At 32.6% G+C, this 20,962-nt stretch overlaps 4 protein-coding genes across 5 annotated transcripts; all 4 read right to left on the bottom strand.

Moving 5' to 3' along the window:
• Positions 1–159: 159 nt before the first annotated feature.
• On the bottom strand, positions 160–2,163 carry LOC131621467 (uncharacterized). The gene is made up of 7 exons (XM_058892522.1): positions 1,956–2,163; positions 1,704–1,874; positions 1,566–1,607; positions 1,424–1,483; positions 1,193–1,308; positions 751–819; positions 160–652 (listed from the first exon to the last, which is right to left on the bottom strand). The coding sequence occupies exons 1-7, from the start codon at positions 2,118–2,120 to the stop codon at positions 160–162; spliced, it is 1,116 nt and encodes a 371-aa protein (XP_058748505.1). The 5' UTR covers positions 2,121–2,163.
• Positions 2,164–2,168: 5 nt separating this feature from the next.
• Positions 2,169–3,700, bottom strand: LOC131621466 (uncharacterized). The gene is made up of 8 exons (XM_058892521.1): positions 3,563–3,700; positions 3,384–3,479; positions 3,234–3,237; positions 3,039–3,129; positions 2,835–2,962; positions 2,657–2,747; positions 2,424–2,580; positions 2,169–2,333 (listed from the first exon to the last, which is right to left on the bottom strand). Exons 1-8 carry the CDS (start codon positions 3,698–3,700, stop codon positions 2,169–2,171), a joined length of 870 nt encoding a protein of 289 aa, XP_058748504.1.
• A 7,549-nt stretch (positions 3,701–11,249) lies between these two features.
• Positions 11,250–16,771, bottom strand: LOC131621462 (receptor-like serine/threonine-protein kinase NCRK). 2 transcript variants are annotated; one of them, XM_058892518.1, is made up of 11 exons: positions 16,484–16,771; positions 15,667–15,753; positions 15,213–15,323; positions 14,966–15,070; positions 14,556–14,834; positions 14,208–14,449; positions 13,755–14,051; positions 13,368–13,601; positions 12,800–13,030; positions 11,841–12,643; positions 11,250–11,713 (listed from the first exon to the last, which is right to left on the bottom strand). In XM_058892518.1, exons 2-10 carry the CDS (start codon positions 15,734–15,736, stop codon positions 12,383–12,385), a joined length of 1,830 nt encoding a protein of 609 aa, XP_058748501.1. In that variant the 5' UTR covers positions 15,737–15,753; positions 16,484–16,771; the 3' UTR covers positions 11,250–11,713; positions 11,841–12,382. The 2 variants fall into 2 exon arrangements, with proteins under 2 accessions (XP_058748501.1, XP_058748500.1); XM_058892517.1 differs by having other exon boundaries at positions 11,846–12,643.
• Positions 16,772–18,061: 1,290 nt separating this feature from the next.
• On the bottom strand, positions 18,062–20,456 carry LOC131621461 (E3 ubiquitin-protein ligase WAV3-like; the record flags this gene model as incomplete). Its single annotated transcript, XM_058892514.1, has 1 exon — positions 18,062–20,456. A coding segment is annotated over one exon (2,171 nt), but the record flags the coding sequence as incomplete, so codon positions are not given.
• Positions 20,457–20,962: the final 506 nt, after the last annotated feature.

The following is a 20,962-nucleotide window of genomic DNA, read 5'->3' as shown; positions in this document are numbered from 1 at the left end:
TGGTATTTAGATGTTATGCTATATATATATTATTTCTGTTACTTGCATTGCTAATATGCTGTTAGTAATATATATTACTGCTGTTACTTGCAATACTAATATGCTGTTAGTAATATAGATTACCGTTGTTACAGATTTACTCTGATCAATTTTAAAAACTTAGACATTGTTAAAAACTTCCTTATACACAACATTTGTAGTTTTCTCCCTGAATTTCTTTTCTTCATCATGTATCAGTATTTTGATTCCCTTTTTTGTTGTTACTCTTGACAATGCGACATAAATCTGGCCATGTGTGAATACATCTTTCAGTAAGTACAAACCAACGTTATCCAATGACTGTCCCTGTGATTTGTTAATTGTCATAGAATAGGGAACTATAATAGGGAACTGTCTCCTATTCAGTTTGAATGGCCATGGTGATTGGGATGGTGACATATCCATTCGAGGTATGTAAACCAAATTTCCCAAACCTTTACCACCCATTATTGAAGCCTCCAGTACATGGGCTGCCATCTTTGTTATACACAGCCTTGTGTCGTTACACAAACCTTCAGCTTGATCTATATTTCTCATGAGCATTATAGGTGTCCCAACCTTTATGCTTTTAGTTAAAATGAAATCTGTCCCATAATATTGTATCAACATTATACTAAGATCAGACATAAAATTATTTATTGATAGTTAACATAGTCAAATGTTAAAAGTTCTGGTGTTTGTTTGTGAGGCACAATCCATGTTTTAGTTTACAATGTAATGACAGAAAGCTTAGAGAGTGCTAATCCAAACAAACCGTTCTTTGCGACATCATTATTGTAACTAACATTAAAAATAATAAAAAAGCAGCACCCCGTTATAAGAGGTATAGTTAAAATGGAATGTTTGATATATGATCAAAAAGAATCAAAATAATTAATAATAGTATATATAATATGTAGTTGAATTTGAATCATTTGAATATAATAAGCCACACAAACCATTGATAATTCTTAAATCAAATTGAACATAACAGAAGCACATAGCCAGTATTCATGCACTAATTATTACAGAAAATGAAATCACACACATGATTAAAAGCAAAGGAAACTAACATTCAGTTTTTATAACAAACACCTAAGCAAAACACACAAAATAAAAATAGATCTAATCAATCTTCTCCATTTTAATTATCTTCTTCAGCTTGTTTGATGACAGTTCCCCATCATGTAATCCGTCCAAATCAATGGATTCACTTGATGCAACAGGAAGATGCCTCTTACCACCAGGTGTGACAGCATCAGGCTTGTGCTCAGATGTAATTTCCAGGTCCTGCAATGCCACGATGAAGACTATTAGTTAGGAATATTGATATAAATGTAAGTCGGTAAGTGTTAGTAATATTGATATAAATGTAAGTAGGTAAGTGTGTTGCAGTGAGACTTACTGTAACCAATTCACAGTCTTCATTGCCATCTGTTTTAGCCTCATCAACACTCTCTTTAATCTATATATTGTTAAACATAGTTTTCAATATAACATAATCACAGGAAAAGCAAAAAAATGCATACACAGTTTAAAATTTCTACCTCCAGAGTCTCAGGTACGACAGTTTGGATTGGAATAGGTTCCTTGAGAATTTACCAAAGAAAAACAAAATCAGGCAAAAAATTGTTATAATATGAAGTCCTCTTTTATAAAACAAATGTCAGTTTATTAGAGCTGACCTCATCTGTTCCCCATTTTTCCTTAAGTTGCTGGATAATAGGATCATTTTTTATAATCATAACGACGGAACAGTTCTTCCAGCGTGGATGCCACTTAACCTTCATAGCCATTTCCAACTTCAACAACTGATCAAGTGCTAACGGAAAGTCCAATGGATCAGTAATTCCAGCCTATTTAAACAACTGGCCATATTAGTGTACACAGAGTATTGGAAAGTACATTCTAATTCGTCTGCACAATATAAATATAACCTGAATCATAGTGTTACGAAGTTGCGATGCAGATAAACCCAACAGCATTTCACATTCTCTGTTCCAGAAGACAAAATTGCAGCTTTGGCCCCCGTGAGTAACCTCAATTTCAATCTTATACCTGAACATCATAAGAAGTCGTTCCGTTAAAAAAGCCGACAACATAGAAACATCAAAAACATGACAGAAACAACATCTATTAGGTGAGAACAACTAAAACCTAAGGACTTCAGCCATGGTTTCATGACCAGCTTCACACTCAAAGGGGGGGCTGTCCCCACGCGCTATAGATTGACACATATGACAGACACGATAGTACCATCCAAACGGAGATGCTACTAATAATTTTGTTGTAGCGACAGTAGCACAAAATGTAACCTGGACAAATAGCCGCCAAAATCAGAAACATGTGACACACTAAAGAATGAGGTTATAATCATGATAATATAGGAAAATAGAAAGACATACATCCGTAAGTTGAATAATCTCAGCAATAGGCAAAACAACAGCCTTTGAGAACAATTTTTGCACAGGAGTGAGCTGTTGATTTTCAGAACTTTGGGAGGAATATTGGGAATTCCCTCCAAGTTGTTCAGACAGGGTTACCCTGCTCTCCTCAGGCATTCTGCAGAGCATGGATCATTATCAAATTCATACATGAAAAAAATAACTGCACAAAATGGATGACACTATCAACATACCTATCAATAAAGTCTTTCATGACCGGAAAATCAGCATCAACACATAAAAGGGTCACATTGTAGGTGTTTGTCACAGACAGAGGATACTTTCCTGCAAATTCAAATTATACCTTGTCAATATATTTATCACAGATTTTGTAGTTTTAGTATTAATCTAAAAAATAAGTCATGGAATAACCTTCTTCCTTCACTTTGGCATACTGAAGCAACACAACTGTAGGGAGTGATGCAGCAACCCTAACTTTGTTAAACTTGATGAACTGATCCGCGTATGATTCCCACAGAGTACAGTTCAACATGTTGTTGCTAAACCATGATCACAACACATTAAGATATATAACATGATTCATATATCAGGCAGTCTAATGTATAAAAAAAAAACCTGTGATCACGCAACATCATGCTAATTTGCTGCTTCTTTGCACCTGACTCAGTCTGTGCATAACCAATACTATCAACCATTCCAACGACATCTGTCAGGCAAATTTATTAATTTCACACGGCTAAAATGCATCAAAACATGAGATAATAAAAAAGCCAAAAACCATACTCACGAATCAGAACATGTTTGTCAAACCTCCCTGTTATGATGTCGGAAAAACTTGTAAATAAAATCGATTTCGGGGGTATCTCATGTTTGTCTTCATCAAAAAACAGACGTTCCAGCAGTAAACTTTATCATATATTTGTGTCCCGATGCCCTGAAGGCCAGAACATAAGGCACCACCTTAAAATTAGATACAACATAAGTATGGCCTAATAAGCATTTTTCGGTGAACACCGACACATGCGGTGCTGGAACAACAGCATGAATATCATCTCCCTGCAGCAGAAACCAAAAAATGATTCAAACTATACAAACATAGGTAAATGATAAACATATTGAAACATAAACAGGGTAATCACCAATTTGTCAACAAAGATCATTTCAAAATGTTCCTTGTTGTTGGAGACAACTTTCCATCTGTGGTGAATCCTAACAACAATCTTCCAAAGCTCTTTTCCATCATTGATCTCTGCTATTCTCTCAACAGGCCTTGACATGATAATGCAAATTCACACTGCACTGAATGATAACCGTAGAAGTTAGCAAGCATGGAAAGAGAAGAATGAAATCACTGATAAATAGGCAAGCCATTTAAACACATAATTACTGCAATTGTGCAGTTTGGAACGTGGACAGGCACAGAATAATGGAACTTACATAACTGCAGCAACATGAGAAGCTGTGAGGGTGAAACTTCCACAGCAATAACTGCCGCAGCCCACCATGCAGTTGAAGGATCAAAAATTCTGTAGTAACCACCAAAGCTGATGTGGATCAACCATAGAAGAGTTGCTGATGTGGATAGCCTAAGAAAGTCTCAAATTGTAGACTTTTCTTATATGATAGATATATATGTGCAACAACAACGTAAATTGAGATGTTATAATTGAAAAAATAAAGGCTAAATTATAATTTTGGTTCTTTTATTTTGTTTGATATACGAAATTAGTCCTTCTTTATTTTAAATTCAAACAATTTTGATTCTTTTATTTTAAATCCAAATAGTATTAGTCTCCGTCTCATCTTTTTTTCAGATAAAATTGATGAGGTTGTTTACTTTTTTTTAACTTATAATTCAATCTACAAAGTTCAATTATAGATTTATATACGATAATTTATCATATTTTACAAGTAATTTGTATTTTACAAAGTGGAGTAATTTGTCATTTAAAAAGTAAAAATATCTTAAATTTTAAGCGTAAAAATATGAAAGGAACATTAAAAATGTTTAAATCTAAAATAAAATCAAAATTGCTTAAATTTAAAATAAGAGACTAATTTCGTGAATCAATAAAAATAGGGAACAAGAATTCATTTCTATAGTATATAGAGATGTAAAAAAAATAGATGATAAGAATTTGAATGTAAGTTTAAATGGAGGAATACAAATAATTTAGTAATTCATTAATTATTTCCTAGAATTATTAATTTTTAAATATAATTTAATTCATCCTATTCATAATTATTACACTACATTTGTCATTAATCATAAATTAGTTTAATAAAAACAAATTGTCTTCAATTATAACTCTTCTTACAATTACAATATCAGTACAATATATTTTTTTTCTTTTTATTAACTTAAGGAGGAAAAAATATTTCTATATAATCATAATATCAACTTAATATTAAATTTTAAAATGAAATATATTTTTAATTTTAAGATTTTACAATCCTTATATTACATAAAAATTAAAACCTAAATATTTTATATAAATTAAAATTATATTTAAGTCATAAGTTTACTATAACTAAAATTATTGATAATTATAAATCTTACTATTTAAAATAAATTATTTTAAATTTTTGTGGTGTTACCCTTCCCAATATCAAAGACTTAAAAGAATAAATAAAAGATTTTAGTTTAACCAACCTATAAAGAAAACGTCATATTTGATTTCTAAAATAGTTTATTTTGAGGGATAATTATAAAAAATGTAAATATATAAGTATATACTTTAACCTTAGTTTCATTGAAGACAACAAAAAATTTAGTTGTAAAATATATTAGAACATATCTTATAAGTGAAATATTTTAATTATAGTGGATAAATAAAAAACACGTTCATTTTAATATTGATCTGTTTCATTGAGTCGACCCTGATCGAAGACATGTGTATTATAGAATCTCATCGAGTCGATCATGATTAAAGGCATGTCTGCGTATCATAGAATCCAAAGACAAGAAGATTGCTCTTCATTATTCTTATCACGGCATGAAAATTACTTAATTATTATATCTACTTTTTGTGCCACCTATTAACTTTCAAACAATTATGATCATTTTGTATAATATCATTTTTATTATTTAAAATATCAATGTACTAGCGCGTGTACCCGTGTGTTGCACGGGATTAAATTTCGGATGTTAAAAAAATTATATGCTTCATATCTTAAAAAAATAAATATTTAATTTTATATGTTATAAAAAATTAATTTCAATTATAAAAAAAACTTGTTATAAAAAAAAGTTTATGAATAAAGTTATAGTAACATGTTATATAAAAAAGCTTTTTAAAATTGTAAATAATTATTTTAGAAGAAATTATAATTTACAAATAATTTATAAATAAAGTTATAGTAACATATAATATTTTCTTAAAAAATGATAAATTTATAATTAATATGATATATTTGTTTTACTTAAATATTAAATAGATTATTTATCATGAATATATATTCTCTTTATTAATACCAAAATATATATTTTGGGTTAAGTTTTTGCTAAATTTTGTGTGAGTTATCTAAAAAATTATTAACTATTTAGAAACAATAATAGATTAGAATAATTATTAACCCTTAGTTATAGATGTAAAGAAAATGAAAATAAAAAATAAATTAAAATAGTGGAAAGAAAGATCATTTGGAACATCATTGATTCTATTATTCTCATTCTTTTAAATGATTTATTACACATAGAATTAGGAAAATGCATTCAATATCGTAGAAAGATTTTAATGGCCAATTATAAAGTATGTCATTCAAATTTCTATTATTTCCCATTCACAGTGAAACTGCCAATAAAGTCAATAAAGTGCATTGAAATTATCTTTATTGGTCGGCTTTAATATGTCATTCAAATTTCTATCATTTCATCATTAATTTTTTTACTGAGGTGCTTTTGAATTTTCATTTGTATCATATTTCCAAACAATGATGTTATTATTATGATTATTATTATGATTATGATTATTATTATTGTTATTATTATTATTATTATTATTATTATTATTATTATTATTATTTTGTATAAAAAACAAGTGCATATAAAATATATAATTCAAACAGCGCTATTTTTAGTAAATTATATAAAAACAATTGTATAGCTTAGATAGCGCTTTACACTAAAAGCGCTGCCTAAAGTAGTTTTTTTTTAATTTTTGGTTTACTAAAAGCGCTGCCGTAGGTGGGCCTTTAGCAGCGCTTTTAAACTAAAAGCGCTGGCTTAGGTGGGCCTTTAGCAGCACTTTTAAACTAAAAGTGCTGGCTTAGTGGGGACTTTAGCAGCGCTTTTAAACTAAAAGCGCTGGCTTAGGGGGGCCTTTAGCAGCGCTTTCTCTTTAAAAAAAAGCGCTGTCTTTACCTACAACAGCGCTGGAATAGACAGCGCTTTAAAGCGCTGTCTAAAGCAAAAAAAAGCGCTGTCTAAGGTCTTGTTTGGCGTAGTGATATGACATGAATGAAAATAAGGGAGAAGTTAGAGAGTTGGATATTGGTTAACCAAATTGAAAATTAATACTATAATCAATGGGACAATAAATATCACAAATAAGAACTTTAAGAGCGAGATTCAACGTCATCTCGTAAAGTACACCAATGAAAAAACTTATTTTGGCCAATAAATATTGGCCAGTGCGCATGCCTCTCCGCACGAGTCGGATTAGTGGCACACCTGTGGTGAGTCGACACCGGTGCGAATAACAAAAAGATAAAATAAACTGTTGTTCGATCCTGATTAAAGGCATGTCTGCCTATCATAGAATCCAAAGACAAGAAGACTGCTCTTCGTTATTCTTATCACGGCATGAAAATTACTTAATTATTACATCTATTTTTTGTGCCACCTGTTAACTTTCAAACAATTATGATCATTTTGTATAATATTATTTTTATTATTTAAAATATCAATGTTTAGCTTCTATGAGAAGGGATTCCTTTAACTCTCTCTACTTCTCTTTTTAAAATTTACAATTTTTTCTCTTTCTGTCATTTATTTTTTTCTCACGTTCTCTTTTTTTCTCAATTCTTCTCCCACAAAATTTTATGCTTCATTGTTTCTTCTTCAATCCTAATTCATATCATATTTCTTCAATTTTAAAACGTAGATAAATTTAAAGGTCAATGAAAAACTATATCTCTTCGACCCTTAGCACTCTAATCCATATTATAATTTCATTGTCTCTTTTCAACTTTTTTTTAAACACATTTTTTTTCCCTGACATCCTTTCTATTTTTTATCACTCGGATGACTTGTGATTTTTTCCCATAGGTTCATAGTATTTCATCGCATTGAACAACATTTTAATACCTAAGAGCGAGATTCAACGTCATCTCGTAAAGTACACCAATAAAAAAAAACTTATTTTTTACCTTAATAAAAAACCTAAAAATTTCTCATTTCTTTCATTTTATAAATATCCCGCAATAATAAAAAAAATCAAATAAAATAAGCTAACACTCCTCGCAATAATTTGCAAAAGTAACTAAATTATTTCCGCTGAGTTACATTATATATGAGGATGTTAATACATTCTCCTCGCATAATCAACTCCTGAACCTGATTTTGGTTGTGATGACCTTGTTTTTGTTTTTTTAGGGTTTTATCGATGTTTTCCCTTTAAAAATAAACTTAGGTGGCGACTCTATTGATTTTCGAGCGTTCGTGCGCTCGGATATTTTTCGTGTCGATATATTTATTTGTTAACCCTTCTTTGGTTTTCCTAATTTTTGGCAAATCCGGAAGTTTGGAATGTTCTCGTATGTAATTTTCTTAAACTCCTTTTATTTTATTTTCATTATATTTTTCCTCGTCTTCCGATTTCTGTATTGACAAATAATATATAACTTAGGGCTAAAATAGGAGAAGACATTCTATGAGCTTGGACACAAAAATGCCCAAATCCTACGAAGACATATCCAGATCGAACGTACACATATCCAAAAAATTATTTTTAAATCTTGGTATCTGTTTTGGAAGAGAATGACACTACTACAAATAATATATTTCATGTCAAAGATTTCATCTCACCCAACAAAAAGTCGAGGTATAATGTCAAAGCGCGCCATGTTTTATTTGTTTTAAAAAAAAACCCCATTTCTCTTGGTTTTCAACATAGCTGAGGGGAAAAATAATTCAAGACATACTTCTAATCTCAGCTAATGCAGTTTATGTTTTTATTTCTTTATAAGTGGAACCTTTCTTTTTATTTTATTTTTTATTTGTAAACTAAATGATTTATTCCACCGGTTTTCATAACAACCGAAAGATAAAATAATCAGATTTTATTATAAAAGCATTCGTTAAACAGATTTTACCATAATCCTAACTTATATGTAGTCGTCCCAAACTCATACACATCATTATTTGGATGGATTGCAAGACATCAAAAATCTTCAATGTTATGTGTTCTTCTATATTTAACAAAATATGTTTTCTGCCCTTGCAGTTGTAGCAACCGACTTAAAACATTTATAAAAAAAGAGAGCCGCCACCCTTAATTTATTTTAAAGAAAAAACCTTAAATTTGAGATTTTTGGGTAAATAGTAAATTTAGGCAAAGAGAATGTGTTAAATTTGAGATTCATGGGTAAATAGGTCATTTAGGCAAAGGGAATGTGTTATGCTTCATTTGTCTCCCTTGTACTCAAGGAGACCATTTAACCTTTAGGTTTTTTTTTATGTTGTCTGTAAGAACAACTACCTTGATAATTGTGGACTAGTAGATTAAAAATGAGAGGTCTCAGGTAACATCGTTGGCAAAAGAATTTTTTTAAAAAAAATTGAAAAGTGTGAGAGGTCTCATATTAAATCATTGGCCGAAAATAAGAATAAAGATTTTAACAAAATTTGGAAAATAGAGGGGGTCTCGCATGAAATCATTGGTCCCAAAAAGTTTTAAAAAAATAACACCAATAAAAAAGGATTTGGAACACAAGAGTGTGTAAGAAATTTTTTGCTCCCCTCAAAATAGGATCAAGAGAGCTCTGTTTATAGATTTAAAGTAACCCAAAAAATACCCAAAAATATCCAAAGTGCATCAAGTGAGATTCAAATTCTTGACCTCATGCTTGAGGCTTCTGCTTCCTTGCCAACTCTGATATCTCATTTATTCGAAATAGAGAGCCAATTGAAAATGTATGAAGGGTGGGCAAATATTTGTTACTTAAGAAAATACAAATAATTTACAAGTAAACTACTATATTTTTAAATAAATAAAATAAAGCGGAAATCAATATTTATAAAACCCAAAATGTTATTGTAAATAAACCTAGGAAATTTAAAAACCTAAAATGTTAGTGTAAATAAATTTAAAAAATTTAAATATTAGTAAATAAGCCAAAGAAATTTAAAACTCAAACTGTTAGTAAGTAAACCAAAGAAATTTTAATATCCAAAATGTAAATAAACCAAAGAATTTTATAAAATCCAATTTTAAAATTATATGATTTTTTTTAAACAGGATGGACAAATTTGGAGTATGACAACAGTCTATCTCACGTAATGGTGTTGATGTTGTTGTATTTTTCGAATAAGCTTCTTATGTTGTCAATCAAAGAAATATATTCCTAAACATGGTATAATTCATTCACCATTTTTTCTTGAAATTTTATTTTATTTTTCTATTTAAAAAAGAAAATACTTTTTCCCTCGATTTTGTTAAAAAAAACGAGGGATTTTGTTGCACAGCTGCAACAACGAATCTCTATCCTACATTCGTGAAGGAACAACGCTCAAGATATTGTCAAGATATCAATCCACAACAAATACATTCACCACTATATATATCTTGTTCTCTTTCTTATAAAAGCATTTGCCATGAAAACATTTGCTCAAGATAATAAAATCTTGAAATTTAAAGAAGGTTGGTATCTCTTTCCTAACCATTGTGAAATGGCTTTTATGTAATAGTGGTAATTTTAAATTTGTTTTGTTATCTACTGTTCACTTTTTTTTTTTTAAATATATTGTAGGATTGACTAAAACTTAAGATAGAAAAGACTCGGTCATAGGCATTTGTTTGTGTTTGAAACAAATTAAATTTTAATTATTTGTATTTTCGGTCATAGGCTTGTTTTTGTTTAGTTTTTTCTGTTGTATTTGTAGCTTCTTTTTGAATATTTTAGAGTCATCTGACTCGTAATTATGAAGCCATGCACAGTCAATCACTTTTGGACTTTTAATAAATTACAATTAATTCTTGCATATCAGTTTGAGTAAGCATATCAATTTGGCCATGATTTATACTAGTCATTTTGGATTTATTTGGCAATGAACTAGTGTGTAATTACTCAAAAAGAATACTCTAATTCTGTGTTGATTGTAGTTGTTATATCTGTAATTAATGTACCCTTTTGTCTCCTTTTGTTTGTTTACTGTTACATGTGCAATGTGAATATACAATTAAACATATGTAATAGAGGTGAAGTATATATCATTAAACATATATAATACATGCATTGTTGTGGTTGATATTTGCTGATAATGCAGACAACTAAAGTATATACATGTTGAGAATACATCCAACTCATCTTTTTAATGGCTGATAGTGCATCATTGCAGGATTAAAAAATGGTTGGTTCATGTTGATACCGTTGAAGACGGTTAAAAAATATCTAATATATTTGGATATAATTTTGGCAGGGTGGGTGGGGTAACTCAGCTGACACTTGCTGGTTCAATTAAGGGTGTTGTTGGTCCAGGGTTCAACTCCTGGCAACAACGACGTTTATTTGTAATAAAGTTGTTGATGATTTATAAATCAATAACTTTTTTTTTTTAAAAATTGTATTGGCACCTAATCGTTATTCTAATGCCAATTAAACTGGTTTTAATACTCGAACCCGTATCAACCCGAACCCGGAAACTAATATCTAAACCGGTGGGAATTTGAATCCCTTTATTAAATTTGAGGGTTGGTTCAGTTCACAGGTTTGGGCCCGAACTTGAGCCGAACCGAATTTGTGTGCAAGCAACAACCAAACCATTTTCTCATTAGAATAACATTTGTTACATGCATCAAATGATTAACTTTCCTATGACAAAGGATCAAGGTTACATCTACATACAAACAAGTAATAAGTATTATCGATGCATTGAAAAGTATATGTTATTCAACAACTATTTTTCTCCAGTTTCCTTGTAGTGAGTGGCTCATAGAATAAGGAAATACTTAACTTAAACAGGTTTGACAGAACAATGCAGAAAGCATTAGAGAGGAGGAGGAGATCTTGGTTCGTAAAGCGGAGGAAAGCAGCAACTAAATAGACCACAGCAGCATAGAAACCATAAGCTGGAAGACATAAAACCAAGAGAACAAAGACATGTCAATCAATTTCGTCGTTTTGTCACTGTCACGTACCGAAAACATGGTTAAAAAAGTATATATGTACTTGCAGAATTCAAACATAAAGAAGCACCTTACCAAGAATCCAAGAATCCTCCGATAGGGGGAGCAGGACCTAACAACGGTGTGCTCGGAGGAGGTGGAGGAGGAGGAGGGGGAGGATCCATCATCACCTACTTACAATGGTTGCTTTTACATTTCTACTAAATAAATATGTAAAAGTTCAATAACTTCCTTTCCACACAAGTCAAACTTTTCATCTACCATTCAAAGGCTGATAATTCAATGTTCAACTAACATAGAAACCTTGTAAAGCAAACAATAAAATGGTAATACTCACTAAATATATTACGATAAAGAATGTAGAAGATATACAATTCCATGTGTGATATATCTGTCTGTAAATATATTTGCAAATTTACAATGCTTTTTTACATGTATCGCATCCGATTCTTTTCCAAATAAACTAGAGCCGGAATCATGTATGCTTTTTTTTCTGTACAAGTACAACAACCTGTTTATCTAAAATAGTAACACTCTAAAAATCACAGTAGTATATGTACATAGTATAACATGGCTGTAGTAATACTGATGCATAATGGAAGGTGTATATTATCAAGGGAAGTTGATGTTTGTCATGGAAAATGATTCCAACCGAGGCTCTGATAGGTCTACCATGTCTTCTTCAGATGCATGCCAACTCTCACCTTTTGAAGTCAAGAGGATCAAACTCTTCATATACTCGGTTGAAATTGTATCTACATTTTTATCTTCGTTTTCGGCACGAAGATTGTAGTCAGTACCACGTGGTAATGAATTATGATGTGGAAATCTTCTCCATGAAGCTTGTCTTGGCTTCTCTTCTTCCTCTGGTTCCTTTATATCACAAGAAAGAAAACGGTGAGGATATAGCTTTATAAAGAACTTAGTACATGTAGTTTTGAAAGATTTGTATAGGAATGAGTGAAATCATTTGATCGAAACTGGAATACTGTAGTTAATAGCGAAGGACACCACGTTGAATGTGCTCACCTGAAAAAGGCACAATTGAATGTATCTTCTTCTTCTAGATCTGGTTCGGGAAATACTTGATAGAATTAGAACAACTTCACTCATAGTTGGTCTATTATCAGGATCCAAAAGTAAGCATTCCTTTGCTAGATTTGCCATTATATGCACTTCATCTTCTGGGAAGTTTCCTTTCAATTGTGGATCAGCCAACTCTGTCATGACTCGCCTACTATCCCGTAAGCGAGGAGTAGCCTAAAACAAAACAAGTTAGGCAAGCTATATCAGTATAATGAGTGTCCATAATTTATTTCATAGTAAAAACTCATTAAACAGGCTATATGCAATGTTCAAAATAAAGTAGTAACTATCATATTCATCTTAATTCAGTATAAGTTGATTTCTAGGCAGCACTGACACTTCAAGTTGAAAGGGTGTCCGAGTGTCCAACACTTGTACAACAGTGACACATCTCACATAGGTGGTTACATTTAATCATCTATTGTTCATATTCATATTAGTGTCTACATGTTAGTGTCGGTATTGTGTCCGGTGTGTCTGTGTCAGTATTTGATAAGTTGATTTACAATACCCATACAACAAGGCTTTCTTCTTTGCCTGCAGATCTAAGGATTGGTTGGCGACCAGTGATAAGCTCAAGAAGAACCACGCCAAAACTGAAGACATCAGACTCAATAGAGGCTCTCCCAACAATTGCATACTCGGGTGCAAAATAGCCAAATGTCCCTTTCATTCTTTCCGAAGAATCTGAACAACTACGGAGGTCATCAGATCTCAAGTCTTTAGCCAGTCCAAGATCAGTTATCTGCAATTTGATCATTTAAAAAGTTTGTGTAAGGAAACTTCTGCATATTTGCATAAGGATCTTGTTACACTCTTAAACGACCTTCCCTCAGTCATATTTCTATGTGAATCCATTTACATTAGAATTAGAATATAGAACAATCAAGACTCATACTTTTGCTTGCCAATTTTTATCGAGAAGAATGTTTGTTGATTTGACATCTCTATGGAGAATTCTTGGAGCAGCTGCCTCATGAAGATACTCCAAGCCCCTTGCAGCTCCTAAGGCAATTGTAACGCGAGTAGACCAATCCATATTTTTTCCGAAAATTCCATCTAAACGGTCCCTCAAATTTCCATTACTCATGTAGTCAAACACTAGTAATCTCTGAACATTTTTTCCTTTTAATTCTGAGCAGTATCCAATCAATGGCACCAGATGACAATGATGAAGTCTAGATAATAGTTCAATCTGAACAGACAAAAATATGTTAGCCAAAATGAATGATATAGAAAGAAAAGAAGATAATCCAAGCTAGTTTTTTTTATCTAAATACTAAGGGACATTAAGTTATTACATAGCATGATTAACCAAAAATAACTGAATATTATTAAGAATAGGTGCAACCTCGGTGAAAAACTCAGTATCTGCTTCAGGTCCTCCTTGAACTTTAAGCCGCTTGACTGCCACATTACTACCGTTTTTCAGTCGACCACGGTATACATAACTACTTCCACCTAATCCAATAAGATTGGAAGCTGAAAAGTTTTCAGTGGCATTTTCCAGTTCAGCAAATGAGAATTGAATAATATTTCCATGAAATGTTTCTCTCTGACTCCCAAGCAAAACAGAAGCTTTTCGAAAGCATCCTAAAGAAGAAAAAAAACAGAAAAAAAGGGTATAAAACTAAACATCTTATAACCAAATACCTTTTAACTAAAAAATTAGAGATACTGAACTCAAAATCCATCTTACTTGTAATATGACTAATAGGAGAATTCATAACGCCTTTTGTTTCTCGCACAAAAGAAGTTTTGCGACTAATGAAGTTGCTAGTATTAATATAACTTGCTTCCTGATCTGATGATGAGTTCATTGGTGATTGAATAGGATGAGGCCTCTTCCTTCGACGAGCATAACATAAAAATAAGGCAAGAAATGCAATAGTTGTGCTCGTAATAGACATCACTAGAATGATGATTACAATTTTGCTTGAAATATGTGACTTTGAACCTAATGACATCTTAGCAGTTCCTGCAGGACACTCAAAACCTAAAAATTAACTTCACAATAAAAAGTGATTTAGAATGAAAAATATCAGTTTTTGGGAAACATCAAATAGTGAACTTTCAAGATGGAAGAAAAAGAGAAAGAAGGAAAGATACCCCAGATGCAGTTGCAGGCAGTAAAGCAGATAGGATTATCGATATCTGTTGCCACTTCGGGAAACCCATTTGAATCACAAATACATGTCCATATGGATGCACTCTCTTCAGCGTGTACATGAAATAAAAAATAAATAAAAAGTAGAAAACACAACAGTATTCAAAATGTGATCACAGTATTCACCTAAAAATGGTGAACACGTGGAGTTGGCAAATTTATCAGTACAAAAAATTATTACCGGTATACCTGAATGACAATCACATGACTTGGAACAATTTGCAATAGAGTATCTTTGATTCCCTCGGAAAGAACATCTACATTCCCACTTCTTTAGACCAGTATCAGAAGGTTCATTTGCTGTTAAAACGAGCAAAAAGTAAAAAACTAGAGAGTACTATCTATGGCTAATTTTGGATTATACATGTGACTGAGGAGAAACGTGTACACCAGAACCTGTATGGACTTAAAACTACTAAAACAACATCATGCAATGACCACTATAAAGAGCCACATCAGATGAGATTTTCGGTATGCACTGAAAAAATATATGTAAAATGAATCTTACAATAAATCATAATCTGTTTTATAGGTTTTTCCCTTTTAGCAGGAAGACGTCTAAAGATCAGTAATACACAAGGTATCTTGCATATGAAAGTTGAAAAAACCGAATACCAAATGAATTATTAATGGTGGTACTAACCACAAAATGATTGCTGAAACCATAGGAAGCTAATAATAAGAGCAAAAGAAACTTTGAGTTGATGCTTCATTTATTGCAACCCATACACTACAAGCAAAAAAAAAGAAAAGGAAAATTTAGCTCTACATAAATCTAAGGGAAGCAATTTTCCTACGTAACGAAATCTCTTCAGTGATTCTTCAAAACAAATTCCCGAGCATATGACAACTACCATGCATGCAGATATGTCAGAGAGAAAGACACTTGACCTATTAATGGCTTCAATATGTTTAAAGTATGAATAAACAAGAGCAACACAAGTTTCAATATTTAAAATAAATACTATCAATCCACATATACTGAGCTCTTTAACATGATGCCGAGAAAAACTCAAAACGTATCCTTATCTTGTAGTAAAGACCAACATTAATATTGGCAAAAAATAAAGGAAGAGGCATATGGTGAACCTGTTAAGGGGACAGAGTAAGCCTTCAAATTCTCCTTGATCCAATCATCATTTTTTTTAAACAATATATGAACCAGTCCAAAGCATAAAGAAAAATTGCAATCAAGTTATCCAGAAAGAGTACTAGAGCAAAGCAGAGAAAAAAATGTTAGTCATTTCATACTGAATAAGGAGATAGGATCTTCTTTTTATCTGACCACAACTTTGTGATTTGTGAATGTAAATAAGGAAATAGGATAAGAAGGAAGAAATGAATGTTTAGCCTATACACACTGTATGGAATGGACCCTTAAACTAACACCAATCCACAAGTGACAGTGTCATGAGTTTAGAGCTTAAACATTAAAGGTTCAATAGAAGGAGAACACGTACATTCAAATTCCTCGACAATAAATATAGGTAATGAGCTGTTAGAAGTGTAGAACTTCCTTTACGGACTGGTTGACAATTAGCTTCCATATACTCCAAAGCATAGGAAAGGAAGAATGGAACTAACAATTACCAAAAGAACATATCTTTGTTTCCCTCTGCAAACTCTTGACAATGAGGAGTTGCACTGAAAGTGTCACGACAAATGCTAGAATTTGAAGTTGTTTTAGCAGAAGTAGTGAAAATTATAAGAGAGCAAAATGATTAGCATCTCTTAGAAAGCAAAAGAAAATTTTGTTTTCTTACTGCTTTCCTTGTTTTGGAAAGAAGTATTAAGAAACTAGTTCATTTAACTGAAGTGAAATATAGTAGAAAAACAGAGAAAATTTAAAGTAATTGGAGGGAAGTCATCTTCACCATCCTGCATGTTATAATCACAAAATGAAAGTAAAATAGGAATTCCTTAAACATCAATGTTGGTTAACAGATAAGAAAATAATTTGGAGAAGAACTAGCATGGCTAAACTCTATATAACAGGTAATATCCTTTAAAACCTTAACCACACCAATGAGGAAATGATCATTCAAGTTACCACCTTTCTGAAAGCAGTCACTTGGCTTGCTGAAAAGGGCCCTTTAACACCTTCCAGATATGTTAAATCAGCAGTAGATTGATTTCTTTTGCTTTTTTGTCAATTACGAAAAATACCCTGCATACTTGCTGGCAAGTTCAAATTCTAGGTGGTGCAGCAAGAATTAAAACCTGGAAATATGAGGAATTTCCCAGTGAAGTGTGTGTAAAATGATAGGGAAACAAGAGGAATGATCCACTGGCCCAAAAGAAACAAAAGGAGATGCTAAAATAATAAATTGTGCAATTGATAACCATGTTTAATCTCGGATAGTGTTTGCATAGTACTAACTCCCTAAAATGCTATAGGGGTATAGCAGAATAGCTGTTAATGCAAAGATTAAAAACCAGTCTATAAATATCATGATACTTAATAGTTAAAAACCTAAAGTATAAATAAATAAAACTTAAATAAAGAAGAAGAATAAACCATAACTGAACTAAAAATAGACGATTGAAATAAAACCCAAATAAAGAACAAAACATAATTGAACTAAAAATAGGAAGAAGATAAGAATGATTGTTTGCGAACAACATAACATTACTCTTAAAAGGATTTGGATTGAAATTTATAATCTTAAAAAATAAATTTGCATAATTTATCCCCAAAATTCTAATAGAGGACGCAAGATCAGACACGACAGTGGTTAGGAGTCGCAATAAGTGGCCGCTAGTTGATATCAACTAGCAGGCAAAAGTGTCGCACCAAATGCTACCACCACCGCTATGCTATTCTGCTTTAGCAGCTATTATTGACAACATAGAATAATAAGTGTGTCAATAGCAATGCCATACACTAAAAGATATGACAATAGCAATCATGCCATGTTAAAATGAACATTTTGACATCATTGTATCCAATTAGAATCCAGAGCTGCTTTTTGTATCGAATCAACTAATAAAAGAACATACTTTAATGTATGCTACTGGAATGGAACAAAAAAATCACCTGAAACAAAAGACTATTGTATTTGTAAAACCAGCAAACACCAAGGTACATAGTTAACAAAAGGAAGAGCACCACTAATAAAAAAGAATCAGAAGAATATCTCATTGAGCATTTACAATTTAGAATGCCTAAAATAATTTCCTTTCCTTCCTACTATCTATCTAACTTTAAAATTAGGATAAAAGAAGAGAACTAAATCTCTACAGAACAGTAAAATTCCCATTATTATTTTCTTTGTTTCCTGCCATTAGAAGATTTAGTAGATCGTAGAATATTTTCAGATTGTTGAGTCCTCGGTCGTAGAATGTTTTCAGATTGTGGAGCCCCAACGAGAAAGGTTTGGGAACGAGTAACCATGTCAGCCATGACAGAAGTTTGGTATGATTGCACAAAGCTGTTGGAGTCTGTGGAATCACCTCTTGCAGTTGCTCTTTGCCCTAAATGACAGCTCATCCCTGATAATACATAAGCTCTTCCAGAATGTTCATAAACATGTTGATTTGCCATTCTCTCCTGCATCTCCTTTAGTTCAGCAGATAGAGAAACACATAACGGATCTCCGGCTTGAGCAGAAAGAGTTTGAGATAATTCCCTGTGACATGTTTCAAGGACAGAAATGGCCGTAGTCAAATCACCGCACTCAGCTTTGACTCTAGCCTCAGCCATTGCCTCGGCGGCATTTAGTCTATTCCTTTGCCTATCTACTTCTATTGATACAACTGGATCTCTAGCCTCATTAGGTCTCTGAATCTTCACTTCACTTGTTACATCCAAACCCTCCACTTTTGTGATAGGGTTACTATAGAGACATGTAACGGTCAACAATGACATCTCATCACTAGATTCCTCAACTGGAATATTGAGTGTCACTAAAAAGTCTCTTTCTTCTTCAGCATACAAATCTCCTACCTTTATAGAAGCCATTCCTGCATTGTTAGTCAATGTACTTTCGTAACTTCCTGTTTTTACCGAGTTAAGTTGCAAACGAGACTGAGCGCACCGAACTTCTACATGTAGATCTTGAACCACCACACTCAATAGTCCCCCAATACACTGAGCGAACGCATCCTGAATCACTTCCTCAGCTTCAATAAAGGAAAATGTGCCCCCAGAAATCTCTGAGATGGAATGCATCAAAGTAGCATCATGATCAACACCAAAACCAAATGCATGCACTGGTATGTTCAAACCTTCACCGTTATTACGATGAATGGAATTCGGAACAAGTGACTGATAACCTTCTCCACTACGAGTCGGGACACATATATTATGGGTATCTTGTCCATCAGTTAGTAACATGATACCGCACACTGGATTCTTCCAACGACGGTCAACAAATACCTTGACCCCTTTCTCCAATCCTGCAGCAATATCTGTTCCACCAGTTGGAGCCAAAGTGTTAACTACACGCAATGCCTGCTCGCGTCCAGCATCATTCATCCGTCGTAGAGGGAAAATGCGGCGGGCTGTAGAGGCGAACACAACGATAGAAAGACGGTCTGAGGAACTTAGATTCTGTATGACAAAACTCATAGCTTGTTTTAGCAACGCAATCTTTGAACCTGTCATGCTACCACTTACGTCAAGAACTGTAACAAGATCAACTGGAGCACGAGAGGTCTCAACTGAAGATTCAACGTTGCTCCTGTCACTGTTGTCTTTGTGGGGATGAGGGGGGGCCTTAAGGTGAACCAATACAGTAAAGTTTTCATGAGAGTCTGATTTTGAAACAGCTGAAACTTCAGGATATGTTGTGATCTCCATTGTATTTTCAATGCTATGATCAACATCATTAACATGGGGAGTAACTAAAGTTTGTTGATCCAAGAGTTCATCATCATCATCAAAGATAGCTGGTTCCGTTATATTATGACTATGACGTGGCGAACTTGGCCGAACTGTACCATTTTGTCGTGAGGAAGAAAGTCTCCGTAGTATACCTGACCAAGTGTCAGCTCTTGGTTGAGAGGCGTCATGGGAGACATTAGATGCAGTATTCGGAAAAGGAACTTCTTTCCATTTTGATCTGCAAACAGGGCAAATCTGATTCCCATGTCTCACATTAGATGTGATGCATTGGAAATGGAAAGAGTGAGAACATTCTGCAGTAAAAATGGCCTGCCCCTGCCCTGGTTTCATTGCGTTCAAGCATATTGCACACACTCCCTGCAAATGTAATAGAAGAAGAAAATGTGAGAAAAATAAAACCCAGAGTGCTAACGTTAAGGACAACTGATTTACAGATATATAAAATTTTATCAAGAAGTTTTCTTGTAGACTTTGACTGTAATTTAGACAACAATGATATGTGTTACTAAAGCTTAATGGCTGGTCATGACTGAAAAAGAGGGGGAAGGGGACAATCTTATTCAGTAAACAAGTATCATATAAGTTCCCTTAAGCCAGCTTTGGTAGCTGCGCAGGAACACCAAATGCAAGTTCCGTTAAACCAGCTCGGTTGATAGTCGTGCAAGAACATCAAATGCAGGAATGCAGGTTCGAACCCATGACATTTTATTTGTTCACCTTTAAAGGGTGAATTCCAATGACTAGGGTGCTCTTGACCCAAAAAAAAAAAAACAAGCATCATATAAAACACAACAATTTTAAATTCAAGATTAAAAAATAGTTTCTTAAATCAATTTAATTATTGATTATTTTAAAGTAATATTTAAAAAGTTAAATATTTAAAATGTCAAATATTGTATGTTATACATCTGTTTTCAAAATCCATGAATGTGAACAATTATGTATCCATAGATAAATACAAAAGTCACTATTAGATTATTTTGTCTAAAACTGACCCCCCTCTTGTCTTGATGCAGGTCCACCACAAAAACCAGTGCATAAAAAAGTTGAAATAGAATGCTATCTTTACCAAAAACGCCAATCACTATTTACA

Source organism: Vicia villosa, unplaced genomic scaffold, assembly GCF_029867415.1.
Source record: "Vicia villosa cultivar HV-30 ecotype Madison, WI unplaced genomic scaffold, Vvil1.0 ctg.000004F_1_1_2_unsc, whole genome shotgun sequence".
Classification (NCBI taxonomy): domain Eukaryota; kingdom Viridiplantae; phylum Streptophyta; class Magnoliopsida; order Fabales; family Fabaceae; genus Vicia; species Vicia villosa.
This window is presented reverse-complemented; position numbering and strand designations above follow the sequence as displayed.

What these genes read in the sequence shown, in the direction of transcription:
- LOC131621467 (XM_058892522.1), bottom strand. Translation starts at nt 2,120, where the DNA reads ATGTTGTCGGCTTTTTTAACGGAACGACTTCTTATGATGTTCAGGTAT. An exon ending in GGATTACATGATGGGGAACT is followed by an intron (nt 820 to 1,192) that starts GTCATCAAACAA and finishes TTTTAATGTTAG; the next exon opens with TTACAATAATGATGTCGCAA. An exon ending in AAGCTTTCTGTCATTACATT is followed by an intron (nt 653 to 750) that starts GTAAACTAAAAC and finishes GTCTGATCTTAG; the next exon opens with TATAATGTTGATACAATATT.
- LOC131621466 (XM_058892521.1), bottom strand. Translation starts at nt 3,700, where the DNA reads ATGTCAAGGCCTGTTGAGAGAATAGCAGAGATCAATGATGGAAAAGAG. An exon ending in ATGATGTTGCGTGATCACAG is followed by an intron (nt 2,963 to 3,038) that starts GTTTTTTTTTTA and finishes ATCATGGTTTAG; the next exon opens with CAACAACATGTTGAACTGTA. An exon ending in AGATTATTCAACTTACGGAT is followed by an intron (nt 2,334 to 2,423) that starts GTATGTCTTTCT and finishes CTATTTGTCCAG; the next exon opens with GTTACATTTTGTGCTACTGT.
- LOC131621462 (XM_058892518.1), bottom strand. Translation starts at nt 15,736, where the DNA reads ATGAAGCATCAACTCAAAGTTTCTTTTGCTCTTATTATTAGCTTCCTA. An exon ending in GTCATGTGATTGTCATTCAG is followed by an intron (nt 15,071 to 15,212) that starts GTATACCGGTAA and finishes TACACGCTGAAG; the next exon opens with AGAGTGCATCCATATGGACA. An exon ending in TTCAATTGTGCCTTTTTCAG is followed by an intron (nt 12,644 to 12,799) that starts GTGAGCACATTC and finishes TGTGATATAAAG; the next exon opens with GAACCAGAGGAAGAAGAGAA.